This window comes from Callionymus lyra, chromosome 7 (assembly GCF_982586985.1).
Source record: "Callionymus lyra chromosome 7, fCalLyr1.hap1.1, whole genome shotgun sequence".
Taxonomy (NCBI): Eukaryota; Metazoa; Chordata; class Actinopteri; order Syngnathiformes; family Callionymidae; genus Callionymus; species Callionymus lyra.
This window is the reverse complement of record NC_141824.1, coordinates 16,744,334-16,761,102: the sequence shown is the minus strand read 5'-3', so window position 1 is coordinate 16,761,102 and position 16,769 is coordinate 16,744,334. Positions and strand designations below refer to the sequence as shown.

At 42.7% G+C, this 16,769-nt stretch overlaps 1 protein-coding gene across 2 annotated transcripts in view; it reads right to left on the bottom strand.

Annotated features, from left to right (window-relative positions):
• Positions 1-16,769, bottom strand: part of fndc3a (fibronectin type III domain containing 3A) — a 42,037-nt gene that overhangs the window by 8,891 nt on the left and 16,377 nt on the right. Inside the window, exons 3-11 of one of the 2 annotated variants that reach the window (XM_087795171.1) lie at positions 11,646-11,721; positions 4,282-4,358; positions 3,773-4,019; positions 3,340-3,627; positions 2,260-2,318; positions 1,521-1,684; positions 1,136-1,195; positions 932-1,070; positions 11-64 (exon numbers count right to left, since the gene is read on the bottom strand). In XM_087795171.1, the coding sequence (XP_087651297.1) occupies positions 11-64; positions 932-1,070; positions 1,136-1,195; positions 1,521-1,684; positions 2,260-2,318; positions 3,340-3,627; positions 3,773-4,019; positions 4,282-4,358; positions 11,646-11,721 (1,164 nt within the window). The remainder of the gene's footprint in view (positions 1-10; positions 65-931; positions 1,071-1,135; positions 1,196-1,520; positions 1,685-2,259; positions 2,319-3,339; positions 3,628-3,772; positions 4,020-4,281; positions 4,359-11,645; positions 11,722-16,769) is intronic. The other variant, XM_087795172.1, reaches the window with a different exon arrangement.

Below are 16,769 nucleotides of genomic sequence, written 5' to 3'. Positions count from 1 at the left end.
TGACACTCACCTCGTCCCACTGAAGGATGTAGTTCTGCACCTTAGAACCGTTGTCACATGGAGCCTATAGGAGAGACGGAGGAACAAAGTCTTCAGTGCTGCTGCCAGACATGAGTCTGATGGGACTCTGAAAGTTTCTTCTTACACCTGGTCCCTCATTTATTGTGGGGATCACGTTCTGAACTATCTATACATTCAACCAAATCTTTGAGGAAATGACCATTTCATTTTTCTCTTGTCTAAATCGACAACAAATTTTAAATTGCAAACTCAGCACTGTATATAAGATATACACTTTGACGCCCATCCAACCCATCAAATCTTTCGATCACTTTTGACATAGCAACATAGACGTTTAATTTAATTATAGTATTGTAGAGACCTAACAGCTGTCACTGAAAAGAGAAGTGTGTAGGCCATCAAGGGAGCTCACGGTTTTTGTTGGCACGATGAGTAAGATGTGTGCGGTAATAATGCCTCTCACAAAGATCTGGGGTTTAAAGGGCAACTAATGTGTTGATTAAAGTGAGCCTTAAATAGATCTTAGACCTCTATTATACTCATCAGTATGTGTCTTTTTGTACAAAACTCTATTTTAATTGGAATATTTACATAAAAGTCAGGAGAGTTTTACATTAGTTGCCTTTCCGGTTAATTTTTTGGTCCAATATTACAAATGCGATTCTTGTGATCGAGAAAATGTTCAAAGGGGAGATAAAATAATCAAGATTGATCATTTAAATGTCCCAGAATAAAGTTTATCTTGTTAAACACTCTGCAGGTGTGTAGAGTCTGAAGTGGAGATGTGAGTGTTAGAGAGATCAGGGAATATAGATTAAAAAAAACAGGAGAGTGTGGGAATGGGGTCCTTATTTATTCACACTGACCAATAGCCAAGGGAAGCACCGGTATGCAAGGCAGGGTTGCTCACCTTCCACTGCAGCACCAGCGTGTTCTTGGTCCCGCTGGACTTCCTGGGTGGGTTGGGAGGATCCGGCTCAGAGCTCAGAGTGGTGAAGCTCACGTCTTCTGATGGACTCCCCTTCAGACAGTTGCTCATGGCCTGGACCCTGAAAACCCAACCATCGGTCAGGACGGGCATGAAAACACACAAATCCCGTACTCTTGTGCTCACCTGACGTGGTAATCTGTTGCTGGTCGAAGGTTTTCTAAGGTTGCACTAAGTTCTTCACTGCTGAGGAGAGACACGTACAACCAGAGTTACAAAACAGTCAAATGAAGCAGAGTGGCAAGAAGGGTGAAGTCAAGTCCCTCAGCGTTCTGCGGGTCCTAGTACAACCTTGATTGAATTAATGGGTCTTCAATTAGAGTCCTGGAGCCACATTTTACCTACTTTCTGCAGTAATCCTGAACTAACACACCTGCTCCATAAGAAGGATCAAACTATGACTTATTCAATTCTAACCTACAACTTTCCCTCTCCTTGAAGAGCCTGTTTAAGGATCCTGTTCTCTAGTGAATGATTGGGATTCTTCATCAGTGTTAGAGGGAACACTTACCAGCACATGATATTGTACTTTCCATCTTTGCCATTCAAAGAGAGGGAGACGTCGTAGCTGAAGGTTCCTGCTGAGCAGGTCTTCTCCTCTGGACTGCTGTCACCGGCTGGTCTGGTGGGTTCGCTCCAGCTCACCACTACTGACCTTGCCTGGATATCGGACACCTGTCGTAGAAACACATCTTAGAGATCAATTACAACAGACGAGGATCAATAAAAAAAAAAAAGACCAGTCAAGGGAAGGAGAGGATGTGAAGTGTAATCCAGGTATGAGATATTCTTCAAGTGGAGGACTTTAAGTAACTTGGGGTCTTGTTCAATGGTAGTCAGTATTCGTCCCTTGCTAGTTAACATTTAAGACAATTCATTACTCAAGTCTTAATTTATGCATTATTATGCACATTTAGTATTTTGACTTCTAGAAAATTAGGATCAAATCCAAAAGAAAATCTGTGTCGGTCTGCAGCGGTGAAGAAAGAGCTGAGCTAGAAGACAAAATTATCCAGGAGAGACTGAGATGTATGGAGAACTCTCAGATGGTGGGCGGCACAGGTGGGAGCAGAAAAGCCCACGAGGACGCGCGTCACCAGGTTCACATCTATTAGTGGAATGCCGGTAAGAATTCATCCTGGATGTTAGTAGCAGTTTTAATGACGCGACACATTAGCATTATTACATGGAACCACCGGGGCTGATAAAAAATTAACCTTGATCATGAGGAGAAGACGGTGAATACTAACCGCTGGTTTGGTGAGGGTGCTCAGGAGAGCTTGGAGAGCCAGAGCCTCCTCGTCTAGCTCTGTAAGGAAAAAGAGAGAGTGTAACAAAACCCCAGACTGGAAACAAATCAGTGCAAACTCTTTGACACATCTGCCATGTCGTGATTGAATCACCCTCAACTGACCAGACTGGTCTTTTTAAAAGGTCAACCCAGGACATCCTAGAGGTGTCATCAAGACGTGAGAGAGGAATATAGCGAAAAAACATTTGAGTGAGCGGTGCTGTGATGCTTTTATTGCTTGTAACGAGTAGAATTGGACTGGGTGACAACCATTTTTATCCCCTATACTGAACTTACAATCCACATTTCATTTCATCGTTTTTTAACAGTTTTAAAGCATCTTTAACGAAAACTAAAGAAACAAGAGTCATTTAAACAGTTATTATTGTGGATGCATTGAAACGAAATTTGAAATGACAGCAAAATTTCACATAAAATGGATCAAGGAAGTGATACAAACATATAAGGTATATACTGTAAATATACTGTATATATATATATATATATATATATATATATATATCAATTATTATAACTATCGTTATTATTACTTCAACAATGAAGAATACAAAATAAAATATGATAAATCACGGCAAACTGTTAAATTCCACCGCATTCTCAGGTCAGCATTAAAGTTTATATTTACGTCATCATTAATTATTGTTTTGGTGTTAAAAGTGGTTCGACCAAAAATGCACTTATGGCCAATAAGTGCATATTATCCTTACCAACAAAGATTTGACATGAAACTTAAACAATCAGTCAAAGCTCACTTAGCTTGAGGGCTAATGCTAGAAACAGACCGGGCGATGCAAAGCAAAAGTTACCCAAATATCTAACTTCTACCCAAATGGAGAAAAAGTTTTATCATCATTCTACTGATGATTTGATGTCATATTCCTCTCATCACCACTGACGGTGATCCGGTCATCAGGGTGTGAATAAGCAGAATTCATTGAATCAGTGTTGGTGACCAATAGGAGCTTCTGCAGCTCATCTTACAATGTTATTGATGACACTGTCTCACGACCACACTCACCTTCCGATTCTCCGTTTCTTCCCCGGCCAGACTGCTTGTCAGGGCTGGCTGAAGCATGGCTGGGCTGAGCAGACTCCAGACCTTTTCCTCCCACACCGTTGTGAACGTCCTGCCCGGAGGGACTGGTGCAGGATTTGTGCGGTGATGGGGGTGGACTGTCCTTCACCGGTCCTCCTCCACCTCCCTGACGTTCTTTCAGCTTCTTCTGAAGGCGCTCGTATGTTTTGCTCGTCCTGTCGTCTCTGTGTACCGCCGGGCGTCCGTGTTGGGGGTGTGAGTCTGCAGAGACTGAAGAGGGAAACTTGTCGGTTTGTTTTCACACTCAAGGTGACTGAGGCGAGCAGCAGCAGATGAGAATCTACGGTTAAGATGGGCACCCGAGGACTTTTGGGATCCAAGAAGTAGCAAACAGAGAAACCACTGGAAAACTCACCCTGCTCTGAGTAGATGTGAGCTGGATGGTACTGAGAGATGTACTGTGAGTTAATGTCGCCCACGCCGCCTGCCATCCCAGGGTACAGGTGGGGTGGAGGGGGCATCATGGTGGGGTGTGGGATGAAGGCAGGCAGGTGGGCGTGGGGCGGAGGAGGAGGGTGGTGAAGAGGGGAGTGTCCGCCCGGGTGGAACTCCGGCTGCTGAGGTAAAACCAGAACCCGCCGCACTCCATTCTCTTCGATGATCTGAAAAGAAGAACGATTCCTTTACATCAGCCATGCTGCACAACACCCACATCTTTACATCAGACAACAAAAGTCTCGTCGCGCTCAACTGGCTTCTATCTGTGTTGATTCTAGTCATAGTCTCCTGAACGCACTTCTTTTTAGAGCCGTAACCTGAACACTTTCTGTAGAAGTTGATTTTGACTTTCTCCTAAAACTAACCCTCACATACTTTTGTGTTAATTGGAACTTAAATGAATGACTTGCCAGGCACACAACATACCTGTGAAATGTATCCAGGAGGCACATAGATTGGAGGCACTGAACCATTTGGAGACATCATGGGAACCTGAGCAGGACCTGAAACGCAAACACATTTCTTTATCAACAGAAGTCTAGCTGAGAGTTTCTGGTTTAAGGACCAATATTTTTTGGAAAAAAGCTTTATCACACTGAATCATCAATAAAAAGAATATTGTTTTCCAACTGTATCAGGACTGAATCTTTTCTCCCTCTACTGTGCACTTAAACCCATTCTGCCCGAGGAGTCCTTAGCGACACAAGAACCAGATATATGTTTTACCATTTCTAAAAGATCCATTATAAATATGGGAAGCTAGTTTTGACAGAAAAACACTCAAATGGGGATTACTGCCAACAGCAAACATTACAATCGTTTCCTCAGGTATGCAATGTATGAAATATTATTTTGTCAAAACAATAAAGAATCAAAAATAAGATTACATGAAAATATACACTTAAAAAATGTAATATTAGTATCCGTTTAACTGGACAGACTTAAATGATGAAGTTTCAAGTTATGTAACCTGAATCGTAACCTGAATACTTCCCCCGATCCACGAAAAGCTCTCAGAGACAATCTAACTTGTACACGGGTCTGCCCTGTGGCCTCCTCTTGTCCAGAGGAAACACCTGAAAAGTTCAATTCCCCTTTCTCTCGTAATCAATGTTGGTAATAGAAAGTTTAATCAATTGAAATGTTTTATTTATTTTCAAGTTGTATTATTATTCAAGAGCAGTACTACTTTACGAGACAATAGAAGCTCCCACTCAGCACTGCGACGATTGCCCAGAAGAGCAGCAGAAAGGTTTGTCAAGAAAAGCCTGTCGCAGGAAGTGACTTATTCTTCCGCAGGGCAGAGTTTGAGCTGAGCTCGGCTCAGAGGAGCAACAGAGTCAGGCGTCTTGCTTTGCAAAATCAGGAGAACTCTTCTGACTCGCAAACTGACCCGTCGCTGAAACGCTGAGAGAGTCTTTAGTCGCTTCAGTATTCACGAAAACATTTGACATCATCCGGCATTTATGAGTCGTCAATGCTGCAGGTGGTTTAAGTATTAACCAGGTAAACATCTCAGCTGAGTTTCCTGAAATAGCCTGACCACACGTCATTCAGTTGGAGGATGTTGTCGCACTAATGGCTACATTAAATAAACAGAAGGTTATAACTCATGTATAAAGTTCAACAAATAAAAATGAATGGATAAAAAAGTGACAGAGTGGAATGATAGTTCCTGGAGAAGTCATGTTTGCTCACCGGCACAGACATTAGACGGAACCATCCTGTCACCATGTTTGCCTGCTTGCTACATAAAACCATCAAGCAGCATGTAGGAGGATTTATTTGCAGGGTTGTTAGATGAAACAAAAGTGTGTGGGTGCTGTGTGTGTAAATATCGCACACTGACAGAGGTCCAGAGTTCATAGTGGTGGCGGCAGGTTTAATAGCAGGTTTAATACGATTTTTGCTTTTATAGTTTACGTCACTGCAGCATAAATAAATGAAGCGTTCAATCATTTGAACCTGACACTGATCCAGGACAAATAAAAGAATGGACACAACATGAATAATTGTAAAATTAAGTTGACAGGACACAGGTTTGGTTTCCATATACTTTCCACATTCTTGTTTATTTGAGACACCTAAAGGCTCAGTATGGTTATCAGAGTGACTCAGAGTCGGGTTATTATTCTCTTTTAAAAGTGATTTCACAAGCGTTGACATGTGAAGACACTAAAAGAAGAGTCACCATCCAGGTGGCCCCGCTGCATTATGGGGTCAACAGCAGTATTGGGTGGAGAACTAAGCCTCTTTTACAGAGTAGTAATAAAGTGCCGCCAAAGAAAGGCAGACGAGCACGTTCGAGCGGACTTTATAAGACCAGCAGTGACACCGGCCCAATGGTCTGGCCGGCCAGTAATTACTGCTGGAACAAGTTTGTTGAAAAGGGCAGAGAGCTCGGAAGCCCCTCCGAATCTCAGTGTGAGCCGGCAGACATGGAAAAATGATTTAACGCCCGAGACGATGGAGGGAAGGAGAACAGAAATCTTAAGATTGTCAGTCTGAATGAAGCGGGTCTCTCCGGCTCTCCCCTCATCGATTTCAGATTAAAGTTTTGTTTGTGCCCTTAGCCGCACTGATTCCAGGACTAATAGAGAGAATAAAGATTATGACCAGTTAGCAGAGAAGTCTGACGTCTGATTTAACAACAGATTTCCTCGAAACATCAACTCGGGGAATAAATGAGGAGAAAAGAAGCATGTATGTGAGGAGGAGAGACGAATCAGGGTGGAGAACGAGGGGCGGGAGAGGAGGTGGGGGCAACCTCTCTTACATCAGACTGACGCACGAGTGCTGACAGAAATCAGATAGAAAAGGCCACATCGCCCCTCCCCCCCTGGAGTCCACTTGGGCTTTGGTTGTGCTGACGTGGACTTCTAGTCTTCCAAAAGATGCGTCCACAGGAAACAACATCAGTGCTCTAAGCTGAAAATAAGAAGCACATCCTTCTGTGTCAACAACCCGGCTGCACCTGCGATAGAAGCGCTGGTGTGTGACTCACAACCGCTGGAAAACCAGACTTCGCTTCCTGACTGATGGACGCTTTCACATGATTCGTCGATGAAAATGGTTCAACTACGCTGTGGAGCTAAAATATAGGAGCGGGAGGATGTGAAGCATTTGCAGACGCCTAATTGCATCTTCAACATAGGAAATAAAACTTCAGAAATATCTGAACTGAAGTCAGGTTAACCTATCACAGCCTTGATTTTAAGGTGATTTGTGCAGAATGTGAAAATTCAGCAAAAAGAAGACCAGAGAAATTAAACCAAGAGTTTAAAAGCTTGTCCAAAGCATCTGACCACTGTCAAAATTAAACACCTGATCAATTTACACTTGAAAAAACATCAAAAGGATTCAGATCGTCTGCTTCATATTCTCGACAAAGATGAAAAATCATCATCAGCTTTAAAAACAGGTGCTTCACCTGCCAGATATGGCAGCGGCGGCGAGTGAAAAGGTGTCGGGCGTTGATCGAATGCACGAATTAGCCCCCATTTGATTTGGGGCGGAAAAAAAACAAAAAACATGCAGAGCCACGCTGAGCAAATGAAAGGGTGTGAAAAATCAAAGAGCGAAGAGGCAGACAGAGAGCTTTCGTACAGGCTCTCACAGGCACCATGATTAACTTCAGAGACGAGGCAGGATGTACTATTAATCACAGCTAATAAATAGTCTCCAACTACTTATAAAGAGGGCGAGCTGACGGGGGTTAATAATCACCAACAGGGCCTGGGAAAGAAGAGAAGCACAGACATCATCAATATAAAACAAATTGTTGGTCAAGATGTGATCGTCAACATCTCACTACAGGACATGAGAAATGAGGGAAGGTTGCCCTTCTGACCGGGGGGAACACAAGTCATTACATGGTTGTTATTACACACATTATCACGAGCAATTTGTTGCCGGTTCATTTGACGCAAATCAGAGGAAGAGGGGAACACCACCATAGTCAGCCCAGTGGCGGGATTGGTCATCTGGACTCTGGTATTTATATCACTTTGTGGTGTTTATAGGACGAAAGGAAATCGGTCAACTTTCTCCGAACCTGCCGTTTCTCAACCCGGCCGAGGCTTCAGAGAGAAGTTCCTCTGCAAGATATGACGAACCGCCCCAAGACGTGAAGTGGGGACGACGTTCCACTGAACATCCCGTCCCCAGTCTAAACATAGAATGAAAACATAATCATTTGTGCCCTCCTGCGTGGTATCAATGCGGTGACAGGGAATGACTCATAAGTTCAGTCATCCCGAGAGCCGCTTGAGTAGAAGCTGTGAATGAAAGCTGACAGTGTGAGGAGTCCTATATTTGTGTTGGCGACCTCGGTGTCAGCGCCGCCGCTGTGTTCAAAAATAAGGTGCTAATGTATGTGATGTTGGCGGCAGCTAGGTGGACCATATGTGATGGAGAAACATAGACACGTTCTACTTTCACAGGTTGCATCATCCTGGATGTAGACGGGAAAGATTATCTCTGAAGGCACATGGACCTCATGTAATAAAAAAAAAGAAGATTATTTATATTGAGAAAATCTTGGTTACATGATAAAGGTAAATTCAGTTTGTTTTCGAGAGACAAAACATTAAATCTAAACGTCAACACTATATATATAATGTACACTTTCTTGTTGTTCTATTGTCTATTGAACTGGAAACCCAATTTCCCAAAGGAGATCTCCAGAGGGATTAATAATGTCTAAAGTCTATCTATCCATCTCTCTTAACTATGAAAGGAATATAAATGTTTTTTTCCCCAAATGTGCCGATTGAGCCCTTTTGTCCCGATGTATTCAATATCTAGTTGCGTCTCCTTTTAGTTGCCAAGATGAAAATGAAAAGCATTCAAGACTATTTTGGCCACTACAGCACCATTTGTAAGAAAGCCAATGCCTTGAACAGACCCACTTGAGCGGCACAGCTAATACACACCGTATTCGGCAGTATTTAAAAAGAATTAACAGACATTATAAACAAAAACAACCAACTCTCCTTCCCCTAGAACTCAGAAACCAACACTCAGCAGGGTGTCTCATGACACCTTCCCTGATCTACGTAAAAGCCTTAAGTTAACCGCAGAATCAATCTTTAACTCGGCATATAAAGAAGGAAGAAAACAACGCTACAGACGAGGCGCAATAAGATGATCTGTTATATATTTTACGGGGTGAGTAATCACTAGGACGTTCATACTGTGTAAAACGATGTAAAGCATTTATTTGAATAGTGAAAACAGTCAAACCCATTTGGCTACATTTTTATGTTGCAGGGGGGTTTTCAGAATACAACCCCCACAATAAACGAGGGACCACTTTAATTCTGGTTGTGCTTACTGACCTCGAACAGATTTTATGAGGTACAGAGAGCACAAAAATCTATCATAATGTTTTATTGCGACTTTGGCTGCACCGTTTGATGAATCGAGTGTGAACATTCTGAGAGTTATTGTGAATGAGATTTGTATCCGTGGTGGAGTGGCGCCCCAAAGACGTAAACAGATTGTAGCTATCGGACAGAAAACTCTGCATTAGTCTCTATTGTGATCCAAGCATAGATGAAGTGGTGCTTGAGAGGTTTATGTGTTTTAAGAAGGAGCTGTGTTTGTTTTGTGTTGTTTTTGATGGTTTACAATAAAGAAAGAACACTTGAAACTATCGAAACAAAGAGGTGTCTTGACAAGTCACACATCATCTTAACACATTCCGTCACTGGAGCTTCTGCATCTCTGACACGCCATCACATTCACAGGACCATCAGGAAGCAGCCGAGGTGTTTCACAGACACAGCGGTGGGCAGATAGAGTAACAAGTGTGACAAGGAGAGAGTGATTAGGACATGGTGGCAGACATACACACTTCAACTCCATACGGCTGCTGGCCTCTGGATTATACATCACAAGAGATTCATAATCTGACAAATCTGCCGGGCTACCGTGGTCAAGTGGAACAAGACGTAGTCGGACACATGCTTCCGGAGTGATGCGAGAGAAGATCGGGTCAGGTGGCCGTTATCAACACAGAGCTTATCTGCTGCACTCTTGTTTGCCTGGCCCCTTGGAGAGGCTGTAAACATGGCCGGATTCAGGACAGAAATATAATCCCAGCAGTTTTAGTATGAGCGCAGAGAATAAAGCGAAGGATTACGACAAGAGGGAAAAACGGAGATGAAAGATATTGTGCAGGAGAGGAGCAACGTCAACACAGGCTCACCCTATGCCCAGCTCTACAGATCATTTCCTCAAAACAGCAGAAACGGTTTCGTGTCTGACTCGTTCAAGCCACCGCTGGTTATTTTGCCATCATCACACGTCGACTGAATAGTCGTTGATATTTTGAACACTCAAATGCTTTGTACGCTGTGGACACTTCTGGATGATAAAAGTGAGATGGGGAGTGAACATGATGTGATGACAGGTCTGTATGAAGATTTGAATTTACTCTGGACCCACACAGCATTAAGACCTGGATCCACTCTCGGCCAGCCCTGCCCGCGTCACCAGAATAAATGCATGGCAAAAGCGAGTTAGTCATGGAACAGGAAAATGTTAAAAAGGCTAATTAGCGACCATGGCTCGCCCTCCCGCCATTGGTTCGACGTGCACTCGGCGAACTGCAGCCAGTCCAGCTCTTTTAAAGAACAACTTCACATTCCAGCTGCTAAAAATACACAACTAGACTCGCGATGAAGACGAGAGCTTTGTGAAACTGATCATCCGGGCTTTCGGAAGCATTTCTGGACAAACATTAGTTATAAATAAAACCAACAGAGCAGGAGAGGAGAGCTGGAGTAGTGAAGAACAAACTAGATGAAGCAAAAACATGAGCGCACACACACACACGGACACACATGCCTTTCTCCATCCTTGCAACGCAAGCGGTGAGTCATCTCTCTATTCACGTCACAGAGATGAGTGCACCCTGTGACAGCCAGTTAGTAGCAGTCACACTGATCTATGTGGCACCACTTGGATCTTTGTTTCCCCTCTGATGGAGACTCTATGCAAGTGCTCCTGTTAGGAGGCTTACTCGGCTGGTAATGGGGGATCTGAGACGGTGAAGGAGTTAACACCCCAAAGAGCCTCTGGGTGAAGGCGACAGTCTGGAGGCTTGTATGTCACACACAGCTCAGTCAAGAAACAAGTGTCCTCCTGCTGTGACACATCACTGAGAACAAAAAAAAAACCCTGGTGTCTACACTGGGTGCTCTGGCTACTGGGGCATGTGAGGACGAGCTGTCACTCACCACTGTCTGACCTGTTAAACAACCCTCTATAGAGTTTTTCAATATCCTTCCAATACATTTATTTTAAATTAAAACAAACTTTGATTTTTTTACTTCATCCCTTCATGTTTGTAACACAAGCCTCCAGTAGCAGGTCTTAACTGAGGAAAAGCCTGGCTCACGGGAGCAAATGTGTGTACTCAATGAATTAACTACATCAATCGGTCGGCGCTCTGTAGTGTTACCAGCTGTCGGCAGCACGTTGGAGTCAGAGTTCATTTATGCCGTCACAAAGCCAGAGCAATTACCGGCGGCTACAGAAAGCAAATCCCCTGCATCATCGCTGTGACAAATCTCACAAAAACAACACAGCCTTAAGTGTTGACAGTTCATGACGGTCGGGATCTTCACCTGAACACAGCGACGTTTGTGTTTCAAGCACAGATGTCTCTTGATTTCTGAAGTAACAACAGTGCTCAGATCCGATCAGGGCTTGATGCACAAAACCTTAAAGTGCTACATTAATGGGATCGGAATAACTATAAAATATAAAAAATGACTTCTCACCTGTGATACACTGAAACTGACCATCGTCTCGTCGAATAGTGAAGGCCTCGCCTGGGTTTACCTGCACCAGGATTACCTGTGGGCAGAGAGAAAGAGGGAACATTTAACAAAAACAGTTTTATTCATGAGGAGAAAAGACAACAGCTGTCCCCGACCACACCAGACCAGCGTCTGCATCTTCAATTCTGGATTCAAAGTAAATAAAATGTCATCTTCCACAACTATAGTTTACGACAAGTCAATAATGAAAGACAATAAAAGTCTCGGCAGTAAAGTTTTCTGATCAGATTTATACTTCATCTACAAATATCCTCCAAACATTAATCTTTCAAAGGAAGATCTGTGACGGTAGCAGAGAACAGATTTGAACCATGACTCACATTAAATTGGAGGAATTCACTAAACCTAATGAAATGATCGACCACCGTGACACATCTGATCTCAAGACAGTTCCCGGACAGACTTCTACAAACTGTTTCGAGATTTGTTTTCATAACATGACGTCTTATTTTTTCCTACGAGTTAGAAGTCAACTTTAGTAGTTTCAAATAAACATCTTATATATATTAACCTTTGTGTTCTGGCCTCTGTTGTTGCCGTCACTGTCCCAATTACATGACATCACACACAGAAAAAAAAAAAAAAAATCACTAGATGACATCTACGCACCGTTGCCGAAGCAACCGGTCAGATTGGCAAATAATGTGGCCCTGTCTGAGCAGAACCAAATCCAACATGGACACAAGTCTAAAACTCTGACTCCCAAAACAAAACTGTGAAGAAACAAATTAATGTCACAAGAAACCGAGATAAAACAAGTGGCAAAAGCATTATTAAACATGTAAAGACGATCACAACAGCATGAAACCACACAGTTACTCCAACAGCTCATAACTGCTCCAGTCATTACAGAGTAAAAATACTCCAGCATATACAGCCTGACAAACCTGAATGCCGAACACAACAACCTGACCGCGGGTGTTACCTCACTCTTGTGGAAGACATTGTCATAGACCCCACAGCCTCCCGGCAGCGGGCTGTGGCTCCGGTTCCCTTCGAGTACAGAAATCATAAGCACCTCCATCTCTGACTCTGCTCACATTCAAATGATCGTCACAGGAAACGGCACGTTGACTGCCACACGCGGACTCTCATACGTTTATACACACCCACACAAGCAGCGTCAGCTCCAGTGTATAGTGGGGAGGGGCACGGGGGTGCGAGGGAGGTCTAATTGAATCAAAGTCGTCACTTCACAGTCGGGTTCTGTATGGAACTCTGCGCCTAAATCATCCACAGAAAGATACTTACTGTCGCCCGCATCGCTTTTTTCTCACTCTCCGCCGCTGCTCTCCACGCAGTGGAGGAGAAAGGAAAAGATGCTCCGAGGTCTCAGCCGAGCCTCCGCCGCGCTACCATCAGCCCTGAGAAATCACATGACCAGCGGGGCGAACACATCTGGCTGGGCTGATCCTTCTATACCATTCTCCTCCAGCAACTTCTGCATGAAATCTGGCGGCGATGAGGAGCGGCGTGGGCGTGCGGGGCTTAGTCTCGCTGGATGAAGCCTTCAGAGGAGACTGGTGCGAATCTCATCTTTGCTCAGCCCGGTAAAGCCCCATCTCCTCCAGAGAGAGCGGTGCTTTTCTGCAGCAGCCGGCTCCTACACTAACTGACTCCAGAGCAGCCGTCCTCAACGTCAGTATCCACAGCAACCCTTTCAACAAATAAGCCACGACGATGTCCGCGCCAAAGCCCCCCCTGACGAGGAACCTTATCAATAGTGGCCAGTACCGGGAAAACGAGCGGTTATTACGGTCGTCTAACGTGCCTCTGTCCTGATACTCATTCCGTGAGACTGAATCTGAGTCAGGAGAGTCCAACAGCAGGGAGGGTCCTTTGTTCCGTCCTTTATAACAACAACAACATGGTGAGAGCAGCTCCAGAGGCTGACATGTACCACTACATCCCCGGAGTCTCCCTCCTCCTCCTCCACTCTCACTCGTCCACCTCCCATTCATACAGCAGCATGTCGTACACCCTCTCCCACCACGATCGATGCAAGGCGGCGTGGGTGCTGGCAGCACAAGTGCAGAACAAGCACCCTGGCGGTGGGACAGATGAAATAAGAGTCTGGGTTTGCACAGAGGTACATCAACCAAGATTAACCGCTAGAAGAGCATCCGTTCGTCGTCACACTCGAGAAATCATCCCTCACAGTGAGTACACAGATCTCACTTTTGCTTCTTAGATGGGATTATTTACAGAGAACAAAACAAGTACTTCTACTTCAGGATCATTTCCACAACTATACTACATCAAGTGGCAGAAAGAGTTTTCGTTTCATTTAGCATTAGCTCTCCAATGGGTGTAGAACAAATTAAAGGTAGAATCTAAGATTATTTTAGAGAAGATCTTTTTACCTTATTGTTCGTAAAAACTACTTCACGTTCTGATGGGAACTTATAAATGAAAAGGGAAGAAATTAAAAGTAATCAAAAATGCAAATGCTAGTTCAAAGAACCCACTTCTTCTTAACAAGTAAGAGAACAATGTGTCTTTGTTACTTCATTATACTATCTGATGGTATTCAGTAGGGCTGTGTATTGGCAAGAATCTGACGATACATGCGATGCGAGATATTGTAATACTGTACAACGATATATATTGTTTCTTTTACAGTAATAACCCCTTTTTTGAAAAAGAGAAATGAGCAAATACTTTCTCTAATCAAATGTGAAAGGGCTTCTTAAAATATGAACAAAATATGTGAACTTATATAAACAATGAAGTGCATTAACAGTCTCAAACAACCTGGAGTAACAGTAATCTGCCTCTATTCAACCAGTATTAAACAAAACTCTGTTGACTTTCATGCATCGACTAAGATTCTCTCGTTTGCACAGAACAGCGAAGTAAACGATTTTTGTTTTGTTTTCCTTGTTTCTTCGATTTCTCATTTCATTTGTCGCGATGCGTCTTTCGATGTTTAATGAAGTTAGTGGTGTTGAATCTTCTAACATGATTTCTCCTCCTCCACTGCAGCAGAGCCGCTGCTTCAACATCGGTGGATGACCGAATAAACCGGGAATAAAAATATTCATTATATAGATATTTTCTTACACTCCTAGTATTCAGTATTACGTTTTGTCAAGTATTTTCTTGTCAACTGTATCAGCTGTTCTCTGGGTCATCAAAACGTTACTGAACAGCAGAACTGCTGTGTATCCACAGCAACTGGTGACAATTGTCTTACATCACACAATAAAAAAATGGGACAGTTACTTATAATTTTTTCATAGCAAGTCTACCCAAAAAACATGCTCGTTGTACTTTTAAAATTGAAAATGTTGATTGATCAATGTCTCTTTTAAAATCAAAGAGCAAGATGTTGATCATCATCATTACTACTAGCTGCACTTCTGTTAATTTTCAATGGATATCTTGTGCAGAATTTTCCATTTTCTAGTGTTGTTCTATTCTACTTTGACAAACCGATTGCAACCCATTCGTCCCAGACAAGGGTGTAGAGGCAAAGGCTTTATTTGGGGATGAGGCACGGATTACTGTAGAAAGGTTGGGGGTTACTGAGCGAACCAAGATGTTGTTTAAAGCCAATAGTGAGAGAACAGCTTTAAGCAAGAAATTGTAATTTTTAGTCAATGAAACCTTCATATTGTTCATGAAGCCGTTAGTCATTTGAAACTGTGGCAGAAGAAAAACTCCAGTGTCAGCGAAAATGCCGTTGGAAGAGCAGAAGAAAGGAACGAAGAGCAAATGTTCAGGAAGAAATATGAGAAGAGACGAATAGGTGAAAAGAAAGAAGAAAATAAGGAGCAAAAAAAGATCGGATTTAAAAACTCCTGAGAAAGAAAAGCACAAGCAGATGAAAGGGGCCACGGATTTGTGGAGAAGATAAAAAGAACATCGAGTAACCAAATATCTCTCTGTACCCCATTGTTGAGGAGCAGGAGCTCGATAAGCTTTTATGTGAGGAAATGATAAATGGAGCTGAGTGAGCGGGAGATCAGAAAGCATCATGAAAACATATATTAACAAACTCAGATGAATCCCCGAAGCTAAACTTCCTGCGGCGACAAAGAAATCTACAAAGAAATCACAATAGGAGTTTAATTTTCAAAAGAAATATTTCTGCGACTCGTGCTGTTGCAAGAATAATTCCTCCGATAAGTCCTTCTGAATTAAGTAGGTGTACAGCAGCAAGGACGAGGTTCAGCGGCTTGAAGTTGGAGGCCAAGGTTCTCTACGTTAAAATGAGAATAATAAAGCAGGACCTTATATTTATAGTTGTGTTTCATGTCCGTGACACCAGGAAGTGATTGATGAGAGCATCCTTGATGGATGCTGACATCCTTTGCTATGAAGTTAAACTAAAATACTGTTGACTAGTCAGTTTTGTGACCATCATTCATGAATGATTTGACAAATCAAAAAGAACAAGCCAAGATCCCTCTGATCTTACAGACACAATGATGATGAACACTTTTTAAATATAAGGATAGATCTTCCGATAACATTAATTAAAGGAAATCTAAATTTTGAAATCTTTTTGAAATCATTATGGCACAATTATTACATTAAACCTATGAATAAAGAAATTATATAATTAAATTAGTTTAAAAAAAATTAAATGCAAAAAAAACAAACATTACAAGTTAAATATTTAAAATGTTGTATACAACCATTCAATATTCTGACGGCATTGATATACTTTTATTCAATTTGCCTCACCAAGCCATGTCACTTTTGCTTCCATAAATATCACGACCCCTAATAATAACAACTTATTTGACCGTAATTGAGATGGAAAAAAGACTCTGGCGTCAGTGATAATGGCGGTTGTAAGTGGCGAGACTATGAATGAGTGCTCGGATGCTGCAAAGGTTATTTCTCTCACAGATGACTAGACAAAGGCATCCGCAACTGGTTTCCCAGCAAATGTAATTATATCAACAGTCAGGCCAACTGAGAAACAGATCAACCACCTTCTGTAAAGTACAAGAGTGTAGTTGTTCCCAGAGCTGTAAAGTTGCCGACGTAGGAGCACTATGCAAACACGGTGTGGAAGGGGTGAACGCACACACGCTCACACAGGTGGCTGTG